The sequence below is a fragment of the Pygocentrus nattereri genome, chromosome 19 (assembly GCF_015220715.1).
Source record: "Pygocentrus nattereri isolate fPygNat1 chromosome 19, fPygNat1.pri, whole genome shotgun sequence".
Taxonomy (NCBI): Eukaryota; Metazoa; Chordata; class Actinopteri; order Characiformes; family Serrasalmidae; genus Pygocentrus; species Pygocentrus nattereri.
In genome coordinates, this window is record NC_051229.1 from 35,204,864 (window position 1) to 35,222,258 (window position 17,395).

At 40.3% G+C, this 17,395-nt stretch overlaps 1 protein-coding gene across 1 annotated transcript; it reads left to right on the plus strand.

The window, feature by feature from the left end:
• The first annotated feature begins 334 nt into the window (after positions 1–334).
• Positions 335–17,028, plus strand: LOC108424066 (zinc finger protein 420-like). The gene is made up of 3 exons (XM_037530913.1): positions 335–414; positions 3,478–4,372; positions 14,172–17,028. Exons 2-3 carry the CDS (start codon positions 3,588–3,590, stop codon positions 15,064–15,066), a joined length of 1,680 nt encoding a protein of 559 aa, XP_037386810.1. The 5' UTR covers positions 335–414; positions 3,478–3,587; the 3' UTR covers positions 15,067–17,028.
• Positions 17,029–17,395: the final 367 nt, after the last annotated feature.

Genomic DNA, 17,395 nt, shown 5'->3' on the forward strand with positions numbered 1-17,395 from the left:
TGCAGCTTCAGGCCCCAGAAAGTGACGTCAGGTGCCGACTGAATATGTTTCTGCTGGTCTGTATGGCTAATTAGCACGATCTACAAAGAGCAGTCTGTGCAGCCTAGGTTAATCTGTGTCCGAGAGTTATATTAAAACATATTTGGTGAAAATCGGTTGAGTAATAAGGAAGTTGTGGCCGATTTAATCCTGAGACTCATCACCTCTCCAGCGGATCGTGACCGCTCCAACATGGCGGACGCGCAGACGTATCGCCTCAGACAGAGCGCAGCGGACTACGCGGCATCTAGGTATGGATATCTATGGCACGCACGGTGACGCAGGACGCTGCTGAAGCTGGAGGGGTGATCGGGAGCCCCGCCTCTGCGCTCAGTCAGCGCTGCTGGAGGAGAAACAGGAGCGGCTCTGCTGAAGGTAGAAAATCTGTTCAGCGCTTCTTAACACGCTTTACATCGCGTTCACCGAGAGCTGCTTGTAGAGACGCTCGCTCGTTGGACAGTAATGGAGCAGAACAGGCCGGGCTGAGCGCGGAGATCAGAGCTCGGTGGCTGCTGTTTGGACAGAATGGAGAGCGGGATCAATCAGGGAATCAGTACAGAGGAGAATCGCCACTCAGCCATGGAATCCGGATTTATCAGACGCTAGAGGGCGCTCGCGAGCGAGACCAAAATGAACGTGCTAATACGGAGCAGTTGAGCAAAATCATAGTTTATAAAAGCTTAAACGTTTTTAATGTAAAAGAATGCATTCGTTTCCTAAACACAGAGCAGTATAAAACATTTTAACTCCACCGTTGTGTTTCATGTGCTTTTGAACTCTAGTTATCGAAGTTTAAGTCTACGTTCACATTAATAGTAATAATCATTTGAATCATGTAGCAGTTTTCATGCCAGTGGCAGCTTAAAGTGCTTTACAGACAGGCGATGAAACAGCTTTAGAAGATCATTAGTATTTCATTAGAATCAGAAGAAAAAGAAGAAGATTAAATTACAAGATAAAGATAAACACCATGAGACATTCAGTTTTAGTCAAATGCTCATTTAAGTATGTACGTTTTTAGATGCTTCTTAAAAGTGAGCACTGACCTTGACTGTCTAACAAAAGGTGGAATTGAGTTCCACAGATAAGAAGCAGAGTAACTGAAAGAGGCCACGTTTTCTGTATTTTACAGAGGGTGTCTGTAGAAGGCCACTATCTGCAGATCTTAGATTATGTGCTGGAACATAAACAGACAGACACTCTGTGGTGTAAGCAGTGCTTTAAGGTTGTTTTGAGCTTTAAAGACTAGTAGCAAAACCTTGAAATCTGTCCTGAATGATACAGGCAGCCAGTGCAGCTCTTTCAAAACGGGAATGATGTGATCTCTCTGTGTTGTTTTTGTTAGGATGCTGCTGTGTTTTGTACGAGTCATAAGGGATGTGTAGTTTTCTTAGGAAGTCCAGTAAGAAGATCATTACAGTCTGAGCTGAGCTTTAGCAATATTTCTTAAGTGGTAATAAGCTACTTTAGTGACTGTGTTTACATGCAGATTAAACAGAGCTCAGAGTCTAAGATCACACCCAGGTTTCGTACTTCGGGTTTGGTATATGAAGCTAAAGAGCCAAGTTTCTCAAAAATCGTTTTCCTCTGAGTTTCTGTACCAACAATCAGTAATTCAGTTTTTAATGATTTAACTGTAGAAAATTTTGCAACATCCACTGAGAAATATCTCACTCACAGCTGGTTAGTCTGCCTACAGTGTCTTGAACTTCAGAAGGAATGGAAATGTATAGATGGGTGTCGTCAGCATAGCTATGAAAATTTATACTATGCTTCCTAATAACATCACCTAGGGGTAGCATGTACAAAGAGAAAAGCAAAGGCCCTAAGACTAAACCTTGGGGGACTCCACAAGAAATGGCTAATCGTTTTGTTGAATGATTTCCATGTAAAACCATGAACTGCCTATTACTTAAATATGATGAAAACTGTGCCCGAGAGGCCGACCCAGCATTCAAGACGCTGGAGTAAAATCTTGTGGTCAATGGTATCAAAGGCTGCGCTAAGATCTAATAAAAACAAAAACAGAAGGATTTTGAGCATCGGCGCTGAGGCTGAGGTCATTCATAACGTGAATCAATGCTGTCTCTATACTATGGTTGGAACGAAAACCTGACTGAAATTTCTCATGTAAATTGTTTGATATTATAAACGTATTTAGTTGTTTGAAAACAACTTTTTCTAAGACTTTATGTAGAGAAGGTAGGTTTGAAATTGGTCTAAAATGATTTAGTATGGAAGGATGAATGCTACTCTTTTTTAGCAGAGGCTTCACCAGGGCAGTTTTAAAAGCATCTGGAAAAACACCTGTGGACAAAGAACAATTTACAATACATCATTGTCCACACAATCAAAAACCAACTTAAGGAAGGATGTAGGAACAGGGTCAAGATCACATGTGGATGAACTTTGCTGAGCTACACCCTGTCGTAGATTTTTCAGAAGATAACTCATCATTAAACGCACTAGCAGACAAGTTGGGTTTATTAGTTTGTCTACGGTGGAAAAAGGATTTTGGTATTATTTTTGTGTCTATTCATGACACTGGAGAGATATGACTGTCTGGATATTTTCATAGCATTATTATAGACTGAGATCTGCTCTTTGACAATATCATAGTGTACCAGCAGTTTAGTTTTCCTCCTTAAGCGTCTGATTTACGACAATTTCTATTAAGCTGGCATGTTTCCGCATTCATCCATGGATTTTTAAGAGTGTGCGAGCTTTTCTTCCTTTGTATTGGGGCGAGAAGGTCAAGGCTTTCCCGTAAATTAGCACTCAGATAGGAGACTAGATCATTACAGGATGGAGTCGTATCTGTATTCGCTGAGCTACTATAGACCGTTTTAACCTTCTCAACTGTTTCTGACTCAATGTAACTTTTTTCAAAGTAACTTTCAGGTACTTTCCTCTTTACTTCTAAACTGATTTGAAGGAAAATACGGAAGTGATCTGATATGAAAACATCCGAGAATTGAGACACCTTTGTGTTTAAGAGAGATAGGATCTGAGCAAAAACTCGGATTTGAACAATGAGATTAAGATGACTTATCGCTCCATTGATAGTTTCGCTGTAAGAAAAACTAGTAATAATAATAAAACTTAAAATAGTAATAGGATACATGCATAAAGTTTTTAAGCTACTGAAACATTACTTTCTTCCAAAGAATGCGCTAAACTCTGCGTGATAAATGGCAGGTGGCCAGCCAATTTGTTTGCACAATCTCAGAACTAAATAGGACTAGGAACATGCCAAGAAGCAGTGCAAATCAGTGGGAAAGCATTGCAGTCCCTTCTTCTGAGTAACACCATGCTGTCTAAGCAAGTTGAGGCAATTTGACTGACATACAAAATACTTAGTATGTATTTTTCATAGATTGGTAAATTAGATTTCATAATTAAAGTTTGTTTATCTTTTTTCTTCTGTTTCTCCTGCAGAAATGAATGACGTCCTGTTGTAAGTCCTTTCCTCAAACTCCGCAAAGACATCCAGGAGTGGTCACTAAGGGGGGGGGGGGGGGTACATCAGACTGCTGAAGTCAGGATAGATGAAATTTGCAAATATGGAATCTAGTGCTCAGAAAGCTTCTACAGATGCTCTCCATGCCAACACATCTCATGGATGCACACAAGCAAGCAAGAAGAAAATTCCTTACTGTTCGGAGTGTGGAAAGAGCTTCTCGAGGTACAACAGCCTCAAACTACACCAGCGCGTTCACACAGTCAAGAAGCCGCATTACTGCTCAGAGTGTGGGAAGGGTTTTACTCGGCAAACTGAGCTCCAAGGACACCAGCGCATTCACACGGGAGAGAAACCGTTTCGCTGCCCCGAATGCGGGAAGAGTTTCAAACTACAGAATCATCTCCGGCGACACCAGCGCATTCACACCGGAGAGAAACCGTATCGCTGCTCGGAGTGCGGGAAGAGTTTTACTGTTCTGTGTCAGTTGCAAATGCACCAGCGCATCCACACGGGAGAGAAGCCCTTCGACTGCTCAGACTGTGGAAAGAGTTTCATTGACCGGCGTACTCTTATAATCCATCAGCGCATTCACACAGGAGAGAAACCGTATCACTGCTCGTACTGCGGAAACTGGTTTAGTGACAAATGTAATCTCAAATCGCATCAGCGCGTCCACACGGGAGAGAAGCCGTATTACTGCTCAGAGTGTGGAGCATGTTTTAGCAACGGAGGCAACCTGAAAAGACACCAGCGCATTCACACAGGAGAGAAGCCGTATTTCTGCTCGGACTGTGGGCGGAGCTTCAGGCATTCAAATACCGCAAAGAAACATAAATGTGCAAAGCGGGAAGAAGAAGAAGCTCTTGATACGTGAGTTTTGTTAGTTTGGTTAAAAGTGCCAGTTTATGTGTCTCGTGTGACGGTATTATATGCCAATTTCTTGACCAAGAGAATCAAAATATCTCTTATATATTCAGGGTGAAAATTTATATTGAGTGTCATGATCATTTAAAAATGATGTTACCCAATTTTTAAACTTTTTTCACCTTTATCTTGCAGTTACCCTACACAGTCATCCTAATGCAACCTCAAATCAGTAAAACTTGGGACAGTATGGAAAATGGCGATATAAAAAAGAAAGCAGTTATTCCTAAAATTTACTTTAATTGCAGATAGTATAAACACAAGACTTTTCACTTTTTGTCTGGTCGACTTTATTTCATTTGTACATATAGATCCATTCCTGCCATTCAGGCCTGCAACACGTTCCAAAAAAGTTGGAACGGGAGCAGTTTAGTGCTAGTAATATGGTAAAATAATTAAATAACGATATGATGAAAGAGTCGGTGACTACAGGTGATTATTATCATGATTTGGTACAAAAGCAGCATCCTGGAAACACCTAGTCCTATAGTAGCAAAGATGGGCAGAGGATTGCCAGTTTTCCCACAAATGCATGAGAAAATTATTTAATTGTTTAGAAAATTTCTTCTCAATAAAAGATAGAAAGATGGCATTCCGAAGACATTCAAGGAATCTGGAGGAATTTCAGTGCTTAATGAACAAGGGCGCAAGCCTAAGCTAAATAGGTGGCACTGATTCAAGAAGCATCATTCATATAACCACATGGGCTTAAGATAATCACATGGGTTTAAGATTACTTTGGCAAACCTTTATCAAGCATAACAATATGTAATTGCATTCACAAACACCAGTTAAAACTTTTTTCTTTGAAGCCTGATGTTAACTGCGTCCAGAAACACTGCCGACTTCTCTGGGCTTGGAGGCATCTGAGATGGACCAACACACAGTGGAAACATGTATTTGTGAGACGAATCAGTATTTCAGGTTTCCTATGGATTAAATGGATGCCATGTTGTCTGGACCAAGAAGTCCAGAAGCCAGGATGGTGTCAGTGCCCTTACAGAGCCCTGTAAATTTATTTCTCTGATGGCACCATTAGTGCCAAAAAGCACATGAAGATTTTGGAGCAACATATTCTGCCTTCAAGAGGACTCATATTTCTGCAAGACAGGGCAAAATCACATTCTACACCAAGGCATGGCTGGCAAAATAGGATCTGTCCCCAATAGAGAGCATGTGGCGCATTTTAAAATGCAAAATGCGACAGCGAAGGCCTTGTATTGTTGCACACCTTAAAACTTATTTGCAGGAAGAACAGGGAAAAAAAATTACCCCGAGATCCTGTGTTACTTGGTGTCTTCAGTCCCCAAACAGCTCCTAAATGTTGTGAAAAGGAATGGCAACATTACAAAGTGGTAAATGCTTTACTGTTTCAACTTTTTTGCAAGAATCTGTTGCAAGAATGAAAACTGAAATGTATTTATTTGGAAAAAACAATAAAACTCATGAAGAGGAACATCACGGTGTGCTTTTGTATTGTGTTCAACGTAATACATGTCAAAAAATTTCTCATTTGGGTTTGTGTATGGTCATTGCGAAAATATAGTCCACAAAATATAGGGCATTTTCTGCACAATTTCATGCGCAATTTCTTTGTAATTAATTATTTTAACATATTGGGAAAAATAAACATAAAATATAAAGTGTTCCCTAAATTTTGCACATGCTACATTTTACGTTTTACTGTTTTTGTGACTGGGGTGTGCAAACTTTTACATACAACTGTCTACAATAGAGAAGACTGCCGTTTGTTGTAGACAATACAAACAGATCTAATTAACCACACGCATACTTTGAATTCCACTTTATTATAGATTATAATGTAAATTTTACATAATAGAAGCCCATATTTTAACTATATGGTAATTATCTTATTATCAGTGACAATGCTCTGTTATGTTGTAACTGGATGTGGAACATGTTCATGTAGTTTATCTCAAAAATTCTGCAGGTGATAAACGTTTGCCTACATTTACAGAGATGTTTAAGTTGACAGCAATCAGGAAAAACAACAAACATGTAACATGTGACTTGTTTCTATGAAAAGATAATCGATGTGATGCTGTTTAGTTACTTCAGTGATAGGCAAATAATCAGATTAACATTAATATTGAAACTTATCAAAAACAAAAAAAAAGTCCACACAGTTCATTTGCAAGACAACCTAATGTTAACTACAGTAATGATATCGTTTTTGTTTTTCTTCACAGTCATATTTTATATATTCATATTTTTTTTCATTGAGATTTTGCTGGATGTTCATATATGAGGTCAATGAGTCAGACTTTTTGGAAATAATGGGCAGCTGAAGAAGAAAAGGACCATTCAGATTGTTACCAGTGTAAAGTGCATGGTTTGGGGTGTATTAGTAGGTAACTGACATGTCTGTGAAAACAGCATTAACACTGAAAGATGCACATTGTGCTGCCTGTTAGACGCCGTCTTGTTTATGACTTTAGCTTCATATCACTGAAGAATTAGGAATGAGTCATAATAAATTTAATTAAAGACCAGCAGTGAGGTTTACCCTCCTCTGCTATCACTGCACACCATGTAAAATGATGAGAAAAACTTTACTATGAGATTTCATTATTATAGCTAGTCGTAATTATGAGATTATGAGATGCTATTTTAATTATCAGATAATATAATTCTGGAAAACTTTCTCATCGCTCACTACACACACTCACATACACACACCACACACACACGTAAATATTTGTATATTTTTTCTGTTTGTATATTTTATCTCTTCATTAATATATGACACCCCAACATTCATCCTTTTTTCTTACATTGGATGCTTAATTGTAAGTTGTTCAATGTTATTTATTTAAGCAATAGAACACGAGAGGGAAAATACCATCACCTGTGATTTGATCGCTGAAGATCATTACAGCCATAATGTTATATCTACAACACACTCCTCGAGTGTCTATTGCTTTTATACAACAGTTAAATAAATAAAGTAATAAATTAATAAACTGACCGTGGCGTTTAATAGGTTTTAAGTTTCGCAGTTCCTTCCTCCAAATTATAGTTCCTTAACAAGCAGCTTGTTGCTACATCAGAGTAATGTGCACCGCCCATTCACCGCACAGCAGGCAGTTCGTTCTCCAGCTCCTTACGCTAAATTCCCAAACTGTCATCATAAATTAACCCAATACCATTCGCCAAACTAAATGGGCTGTAAGATGCTTTACAGACTGACTGGAACAAAACAACATCTATACTGATCTGGCAAAAAATGACAAAACTGAGCTGAACTTGATATTGCGTCAGTTTTATGGCTCAGTCCGATTTGGTCAGACTGTGAAGATCAGACTTCATGTTTGGCAAATGGTATTGGGGTCCTTTCTGGCCGATTTCAGGTTGTCTATCTGTTCTTCTGTGTAACGGGGAGTGAGGTAACGGATGCATGTGCGGAGGTAAGTGACTTTTATTGAGGGCAAATCCAGGGTCATGGTCAGAACAGTCCAAGGTCATAGAGCCAATATGGAGAAATCATGGGAGAGACATGACAAAAACCAGAAAACATCCAACAACACAGAGAAACAACACAAACATAGACCAATACAAAGACCAGCGAACACTAAGGGCTTAAATACAACAGGGACAACGAGGGACAGGTTGAAAACAGGTGGAGACAATCATGGGCGGATACACAAAACGAGGGGGCAGGACTAGAAAAACCAAAACAAATACACATGGGCTAAACCAAAACATGAACACATGGACTGGGAGGGGCCAATCGTGACATTCTGTCACAGCTGCCCACTGACAAGCTGCTCAGTGGTGACGACAGTTTGGGAATTTAATGTCGTCTCATCTTCAGAGTCGGACCAAATCGGCTGTCGGTCAAACGTGATCTTAAAAGTGTCTGATTTCTGTCTGTGGCAAAGTAAGAAGTAAAAACGTTCAAACAGCTTGAGCGTCTCCTACAGCCGTCAAAGTCGTTGCTTAGCAACAGCGTCTGAGCGGAGTGATACAGTGTTTGTGAAAAACCTGTGATGTTATGGTGAAATAACAGCACAGTTAGAACCTTCTTAACCAATCAGCTCGAACTGACTGAGACCAAAAAACATCTGTTTAATGGAAGCGAGTTTGAATGTTTTCCCCCTTAAAAGGGGGCGGGGCACGCACGGTGACGCCTAGGTGACGCAGGACGCTGCTGAAGCTGGGGGGGGGGGTGATCGGTAGCCCCGCCTCTGCGCTCAGTCAGCGCTGCTGGAGGAGAAACAGGAGCGGCTCTGCTGAAGGTAGAAAATCTGTTCAGCGCTTCTTAACACGCTTTACATCGCGTTCACCGAGAGCTGCTTGTAGAGACGCTCGCTCGTTGGACAGTAATGGAGCAGAACAGGCCGGGCTGAGCGCGGAGCTGCTGTTTGGCTTCGGCAGACGCGGCGCGCGCTGTTTACCTTTTGTAGGATTTTAACGGCGCACAGTCGCGAGACCGGGCTCGTGCCTCTGATGTCAGGCTCTGGTAGAGATTTACGCCGCCTTTCCGAGCGGACGCGGTGAAGTTCACCCGGAGGACTCGCTGCGCGTTCCTCAGTATTTTAAACCGAATCATGTTAGGCTGCACAGAGAAATCCTTTATCTGTATCTCCTGTCCTGTCAGTTGGCCTACTGCACGCAAACAGGCGTCAGAAACTAAGGCTGCTTGATTATGGCAAAAAAATAAATAAAATAAAATCACTATTATTGTAATCAATAGTGAGATCACCATTACACGATTACTCACTGACTTTGGAAACATTGTGCATTTATTAAAGTTATTAAAAACACGTCCTTTTGGACAGAACTTAAAATGTAATTCAACTTAGAAACAAATAAAAAGTAAATGTAGAAAAGGATCAGTACAAATACATGTTTGACATTTTTCAGTTCTTGACATAGTTTGCTCTTTGCACTGTGTGTAAATTTCACGATGAATGGACCAAAAGAAATGACCCAAAATAACTTTGAAAAAATGTCTGGTTCCATTGACTTACATTAAAAGTAAAATGTGTTTTTAAAAAAGTTACCATTTTGGAGATATTAGGGGTTCTTTTGTCAACAGCAATGTGTGTGTATATATATATATATATATATATATATATATATATATATACACACAAATAAAAAAATTGTTATGGCTTTTAGGGTGTGGTGCCAGCACATTACTGTAAAGGGGGCACTGGATTTATAACACAAGACAATACAAGGCATCATTGCAGCACAGTAATCACTTTATCTTGATTATCTAGTTTGGATAATTGTTGAAGTGAAATTCATAATAAAAACACGTTGATTGATCGCTCAGCCTAATTATAAACCATTATAAAAGTGACGTGCCAGAGTATCATGAGGTGTATGCAAAGCACCTTCCTATAGGACTAGCTTTTTAAAGCATTTATAAACTATTTAAATTAGCTCATTATTGCTTATTAATTAGACCAGACACCTTCAAATGAAAACAATTAAGCAGTAAATAAGTTAAAAGGGCAACAGAGAGTTGTTCTGTCTGATGAATATGAATATGTGACGAAGGTGACAGGTTTAATGCCGACTGATGGTGAAGACAAAGTAAGATCTGTAACCAGCAAGATCTGAGCTGTGTAGATTAATGAGTGCTCACTATCTGGCAAACAATAGGTCACTATTGCTCTTTTTCTGTGTTATAACCATTTATTAATTACTTTTTAAGGTGTTTATGACCTAATTCATAGCAAGTTATAACCTAAGCCATTCATAAACCCTTGATAAGAGTGCCCGTATGGCAAAGTGGTACAGAAGAATGTTTATGCACATACACTGTATTGCCAAAAGTATTTGCATATGAACTTGAGTGACATCCCATTCTTAATCCAGAGGGTTTAATATGATGTCGGCCCACCCTTTTCAGCTATAACAGCTTCAACTCTTCTGGGAAGGCTTTCCACAATGTTTAGGAATGTGTTTATGGGAATTTTTGACCATTCTTCCAGAAGCACATTTGTGAGGTCAGACGCTGATTTTGGACGCGAAGGCCTGGCTCACAGTCTCCGCTCTAATTCATCCCAGAGGTGTTCTATCGGGTTGAAGTCCGGACTGTGCAGGCCAGTCAAGTTCTTTCACACCAAACATGCTCATCCATGTCTTTATGGACCTTACTTTATGCACTGGTGCCCAGTCATGTTGGAACAGTAAGAGGCCGTCCCCAAACTGTTCCCACAAAGGGGCCGAGCCCAACTCCTGAAAGACAACTCCACACCTTAATTCCCCCTCCACCAAACTTTACACTTCGCACAATGCAGTCAGACAAGTATCGTTCTCCTGGCAACCGCGAAACCCAGACACATCCATTGGATTGCCAGACGGAAAAGTGTGTTTGGTCACTCCAGAGAACACGTCTCCACTGCTCTAGAGTCCAGTGGCGGTGCTTTACACCACTGCATTCCACGCTTTGCATTGCGCTTGGTGATGTAAGGCTTGGATGCAGCTACTTAGTTGGGAGGTCTGTAGTGATTGACTCTGCAGAAAGTTGGTGACCTCTGCGCACTATGCCCCTCAGCATCCGCTGACCCCGCTCTGTCATTTTACGTGGCCGACCACTTTGTGGCTGAGTTGCTGTCGTTCCCAATCGCTTCCACTTTGTTATAATCCCACTGACAGTTGACTGTGGAATATTTATTAGGGAGGAAATTTCACGACTGGACTTGCTGCACAGGTGGCGTCCGATCACGGTACCACACTGGAATTCACTGAGCTCCTGAGAGCGGCCCATTCTTTCACTAATGTCTGTAGAAGCAGTCTGCAGGCCTAGGTGCTTGGTTTTATATACCTGTGGCCATGGAATTGATTGGAACACCTGAATTCAATTATTTGGATGAGTGAGTGAAAACTTCTGGCAATGTAGTGTATGTAGTCTGTAGTATGTAGGAAAGTTTGCAGTAAGATGACGTACTTCATGAAAGGCAGTGGATAAGGTCATGATGAAGGTGATGTTTGGGTGAGGGGTTTGCTGGTTAGATTAAAGTCAACCTCAAATCTTTTTACCTTGCTAGTTCTTGTAAATGATCAAATTAAGCACAATTTGCCATATAATTTAAAAGATAAAATTCTTATTTTAATCAAAACACAGTATCTTTTGTCCACCTTAAACACCTTCTAGGTGATTGTGTCATTGTTAATCAGTGGACAGGGGAAAAATATATTAAATGGTAAGTTTTCAAAATTTCTGCATTATTGAATGGTTAAAGGAGAATTCCTCTGTTTTTTTAATATGCTTAATTTAATCATTAAGATGTAAACAGAGGTTTCTATAGAAACCTATAGAGTCAGAATTATTCACAATGGTGGTGACAGGTACCAGACAGCAGTAGCATTTAAAGCTCAATTTAAGCTATTATATCAATGGATTACAAATATATTGTCTGTGGCATTGATTTATGATAGACTTAGATAAGATTTTGGCTTAAAACATTTTTAATGTATCCATTGTAGTCCATTCAGTGCAGAGAGGTAAATTCCAGGGTGTTCTAAGGCAAAAAAAACTCAAACTCTAACTCAAAGAAAACTTTTTTCCCATTTTATCTACTATTTTACCATCATTAACATTACATATAAAAACGTAAGAAGACACATGTAGGTTCACTGTTGGTTTTTATAAATTTTGTAAATAAAATGGCTGTATTTGTGTTGGAAACATGTTGACCCCTGGTTGCTATCACGATCACTGTAAAGCAATCAGTTGGTAAGTTTCTCTACAATTAATCATGTTATTTTAACTCAGAGGTGGTCAGCTAGCTTGTTTGCACTCTCTTGGTAGTAAATCACTGTTGTCAGAACAAAACCTCTCCAAAAAATCTCCAAAATGGTAACTTTACAGGAGAAGGACAAAACCCACTTTACTTTTAATGCAAGTCAATGGAACCAGACTTTTTTAAAAGTAATTTTAGGTTGTTCCTTTAGGTCCCTTTGTCATGAAATTTACATACTATGTAAAGGCCATTAGGTGTTTTCAAATTATGAAAAAACCTGAAAAATGAGGAGATACAAGGTTTTCTTCAAACAGTGGGAAAGTCTTGCAGGCCCTTCTTCTGACGTTCACTATTGAATCTTGGGTTCATCACTTAACGTGGCGAAGAATCAGATACTTTAACAGGCTGAGGCAATTTGCTCATTTGTTGGCCTTGAGTTTTAGTCTGTATATTGGGATGAGGTGAACAAGACTGCGATCAATGATGTACAACCAACATTTTGGGAAACATTGTAGAAAGCACAGTAAAACAGAAGAATCCGTGAATTGTTGATTCTCTTGAACCTGATAAAAGCACAAAGAAAAGATTTCCTGTCACAACTCCCTTTGGCTCTGAACTTTTGGACTCAATCACGTGACTCCAGCCTCACTGTCACACTCCAACCAGTGCTCCCGTTCCCCAGAGTACTGATCTGTATCACCTGTTCTTCTCTGATTAGTTTAGTTTAAAGCCCAGGCTTTAAACTGTAGACAGTCTCGTTGCGAGGTATTGCTTCTTTCCACAGAGCTACTGAGCATTTTTCTGACTGTTTATTCCTGTTCTGCCTTGTTTGTTGACCTGCCTTTTGCCTAATCCCTTTTGGACTGTTCTCCTTATTATGTTTGTGTTTTTTGTGTATTTTGCCCTTTCTGGATTTGACCATTGCCTGTGACCTGACTATGATTGTGGATTCTGCTTTCGCTAGTCAAGCCTCTCATTCACTTTTAACCCCCAAGGGTCTGCATCATGTCGTGTTATATTTCCAGTGTTAATTGTATTGTGTAAAAAAAACAAAAAAAAACAAATTTAAAAAGTGATGCCTGCAACACACTCAAAAAAGAATTGGGACAGAGGCTCATCTTCAGCTGCTCAACAGTTTGTGGTCATCTGATTCTTCTCTTCATGATACGTCATACATTTTCAATCGAAGACAGATATGGATTGCAGGCAGGCCAGTAAAGAATACGAACTCAGTGTGTATAAAGCCATGTGCAGCACGTAGCATGTGCAGAATTGGGCCTGGCATTGTCTTGACCTGGCATTGTCTTGCTGAAATGACCAGTGATTCCTGGGGTCTCTCTAAAGTCACAATAAAGCCTCCAGACCAGCGACACCTTTGCACATGTGCAAGTCACCCATGCTGCGAATTGATGCATCCCCGGACCATGGCTGATGTTGGGTTTTGCATCTTTGCGTCTTTGGCACAGAGAGCTTGACTCCCTTTTTTCCCCAAATCAAGCTGAAATGTGGACTCATCTGCCCACAGCACACATTTCTACTGTCTTTCAGGCCATCTGAGATAAGCTCAGGCCCAGAGAACTCGGCAGCGTTTCTGCTTAGAATTAACATATTCTCCCTCTGTAATTGAGTTTTAAATTGTATTTTATATAATTGTACTATATAAAGTGACAACGGTTTTCAATTAATGAAATACATTAAGTTGAAGTACAATTAAGTTAGTCAGCCAAAACATTGTCATTTCTTTGTACTTTTCTCAGTGAAATAAAAATTCCAGACAATTAACAAATCACAGATTCTTGTTTTATTGCATTTTACAAAATATCCCAACTTTTATGGAAATAGGGTTTGTATTTCAAGCCTGGTGAAATGGATTTGTAAGATTTAAGTTTTGTTTCCATTTTTTTAGTTTTGTCAATTTATTCATTTTTTTAAATGAAATTACACTAATGCTATCTGTTGGATACTGTTCCTAAATTTCTAACTCCTTTGTCTTGTTTTCTTCTTTCTTTCCTCCAGAAATGAATAACATCCTATTGCAAATGTTTTCCCCAACTTCCTACCTCTGCAAAGACATCCAAGAGTGGTCACCAAGGGTGCACTGGACTCCTGAAATCAGGAGAGATTAAATGTGAGAAGATGGAATCCAGTGCTCAGAAAGCTCCCCAAGTTCCTCTCCACTCTGACGTGTCTCATGGACGAACGCAGAAACATGCAGACAAGGAGAGAATTCCCTACTGCTCTGAGTGCGGAAAGAGTTTTTCAAGGTACGGCAGCCTCAAACTACACCAGCGCGTTCACACAGGAGAGAAGCCGTATTACTGCTCAGAGTGTGGGAAGCGTTTTACTCGGCGGACTCATCTTAAAGGACACCAGCGCATTCACACAGGAGAGAAACCGTTTCGCTGCTCCGAATGCGGGAAGAGCTTCAAACTACAGAATCATCTCCGGCGACACCAGCGCATTCACACCGGAGAGAAACCGTATCGCTGCTCGGAGTGCGGGAAGAGTTTTACTGTTCTGAATAATCTCCAAACGCACCAGCGCATCCACACGGGAGAGAAGCCCTTCGACTGCTCAGACTGTGGGAAGAGTTTTACTGACCGGCGTACTCTTATAATCCATCGGCGCATTCACACAGGAGAGAAACCGTATCACTGCTCGTACTGCGGAACCTGGTTTAGTGACAAACGTAATCTCAGAGCGCATCAGCGCGTCCACACGGGAGAGAAGCCGTATTACTGCTCAGAGTGTGGAGTGTGTTTCAGCGATAGAGGAAACCTGAAAAGACACCAGCGCATTCACACAGGAGAGAAGCCGTATTTCTGCTCGGACTGTGGGCGGAGCTTCAGGCATTCAGATACTGTAAAGAAACATAAATGTGCAAAGCGGGAAGAAGAAGAAGCTCTTGATACGTGAGTTTTGTTAGGCCAGCTTGCGCTGTAGAATACTCAGCGCCAATTCGGTTAAAAGTGCAAATTCGTCTGCAAACCAATTTCTAGGGCAGGAGAATCAAAATACACTATGACCAAAAGTATACGGACATCTGATCATCACCCTGTTTGACCTTGCTGGACATCTCATTTCACAAAGCCATGGGCATTACTATGAAGTTGGCTTCACCTTGGCAGTAACAGCCTCTACTGGTCCAATAGGATTTTGGAGTATGTGGGAATTTGCACCAAAAGCGCATTTGGCACTCATGTTGCTCTGAAAGGCCTGGCTGACAATCAACTCTCCTCAGTAAGTCACTGGAGTTCCTCCACACAAAACTCATCAAACCTTGCTGGAACAGAAAAGAGCCTTCCCCAAATGTCTGATACAATGCCGGAAGCATATAATTTGTCCAAAAAGGCGTGCTTTACACCACTCCAGCAGACACTTGGCATTGCGCATAGTGAACTTAGGCTTGTGTGCAGCTGCTCGGCCATGGAAACCCTTTTTATGAAGCTCACGACACACAGTTCTTTTGCTGATGTTACTTCCAGAGGCATTATGGAACTCTGTAATGAGTGATGCAACAGAGGATAGGTGATATTTACACACCAGACGGCAGTCCCGGTCTGTGAGTTTGTGATCTACTGCTTCGTGGCTGGCGTGTTGTTGCTCCTAAATGTTCCCGTTTCACAATGATAGCACTGACAGAAATTGCATGAACTAACTTGTAGCAAAGGTGGCATTCTATGACAGTGTGAAGGTTCACTGACCTCTTCAGTACAACCCATTCTACCACCGAAGTCTATGAATACTACATGGCTATGTGCTTGATTTTATACACCAGTGTGTCTAGAACACCAGACATAATGATTAACAGGGTCATATTGTGTATATGCGGTAGCCTTGGGCTGATTATTTATATTCAGTATCACATTAAAACAGTAACAGTATTAAATATATTATCGAACAGTATCGAAATATATTTCACTTAGAAAATCAACAAAAGGTCATTTGATGAGGGGTGCCCAAATATTTGCATACAACTGTGTAGAATAGAGGAGACTGCAGTTCTGTACACACATGCTATTTCATAGAATTATATGTAACTATGGATTAAACCATAAATTTTCAGCTGGGCGAGGAATACTTTGGAATATGAAACAAAAACTGCAGTACACATAGAGCAAACCGGTCAATCTTGTCCAAACGTCAGTTTAGCAATATTTTCTTAGTTTTAATATTTTCTAGTCCTGAGAACCACTGGATTTGAACAGTTTCATGTTGGCTGTGAAGAATACAGTTATCGTTATAAATGAATATTAGGAGCTACGCCAGATGGTAATTGTATGGTAAATATATTATCATCAGGGAAAATGCTCCGTTACGTCGTAACTGAATTTGGAACTAAAAATATAGTTTATCTAAATTTACATTTATGTTCAAGAATGTTCAACAATAAAAAAAACAAAGATTTAACATAACTGTGTTATATAGTAATATATAGTAATATAGTAATCAACTTGAGAGCCTATTTAATTACTTCAGCACTTGGCAAGTAATATCATTCACGTTAATGTTACTTTGCAGGAGCCATCAAAACTTATCATAAACTTGATAAAGTCCACAGAGTTTATTTGACAGTCTATCATGTGTTAACTAAATATGGTAACATCACTGGTTTTTCTGTTATATATAGATAACATATTCTCTCTGTGCTGCACAGTGGCGTGGTGGGTAGGGCTATCGTCTTACAGCAAGAAGGGCCTGGGTTTAATTCTTGACCAGGTGTCCAAGGCCCTTTCTGTGAGGAGTTTGCATGCCCCATCCACCCCTGCGTGGGTTTCCTCCCATAGTCCAGAGACATGCAATCAGGCCAATTGGACATGCTAAATTGCCCCAAGGTGTTAGTGTGTGTGTGTGGATGTACATCGCTGTTGTTGGATCAAAACCTCATATCTCCAAAGTGGTAACTTTACAGGAGAAGGAAAAAACATACTTTACTTTTAATGGAAGTCAGTGGAACCAGACTTTTTTCCAAGTCATTTTGGGTCGTTTCTTTTGGTCCAGTCATCATGAAATTTACACACAATGTAAAGACCATCAGGCGTTTTCACGTTATATCAAAAACTGAAAAATGGCAAAATTGGAGATCTGAGGTTTTCTTCCGGCAGCAGTGATATGTCTGTCTGTCTATCTGTCTGCCCTGCGATGGACCGGCGACTGTGGGCTCCAGCTCGACCCATGACCCAGATGTGTGTGTGCAAGTGTGTGTGTGTGTGTGTGTGTGTGTGTGTGTGTGTGTGTGTGTGTG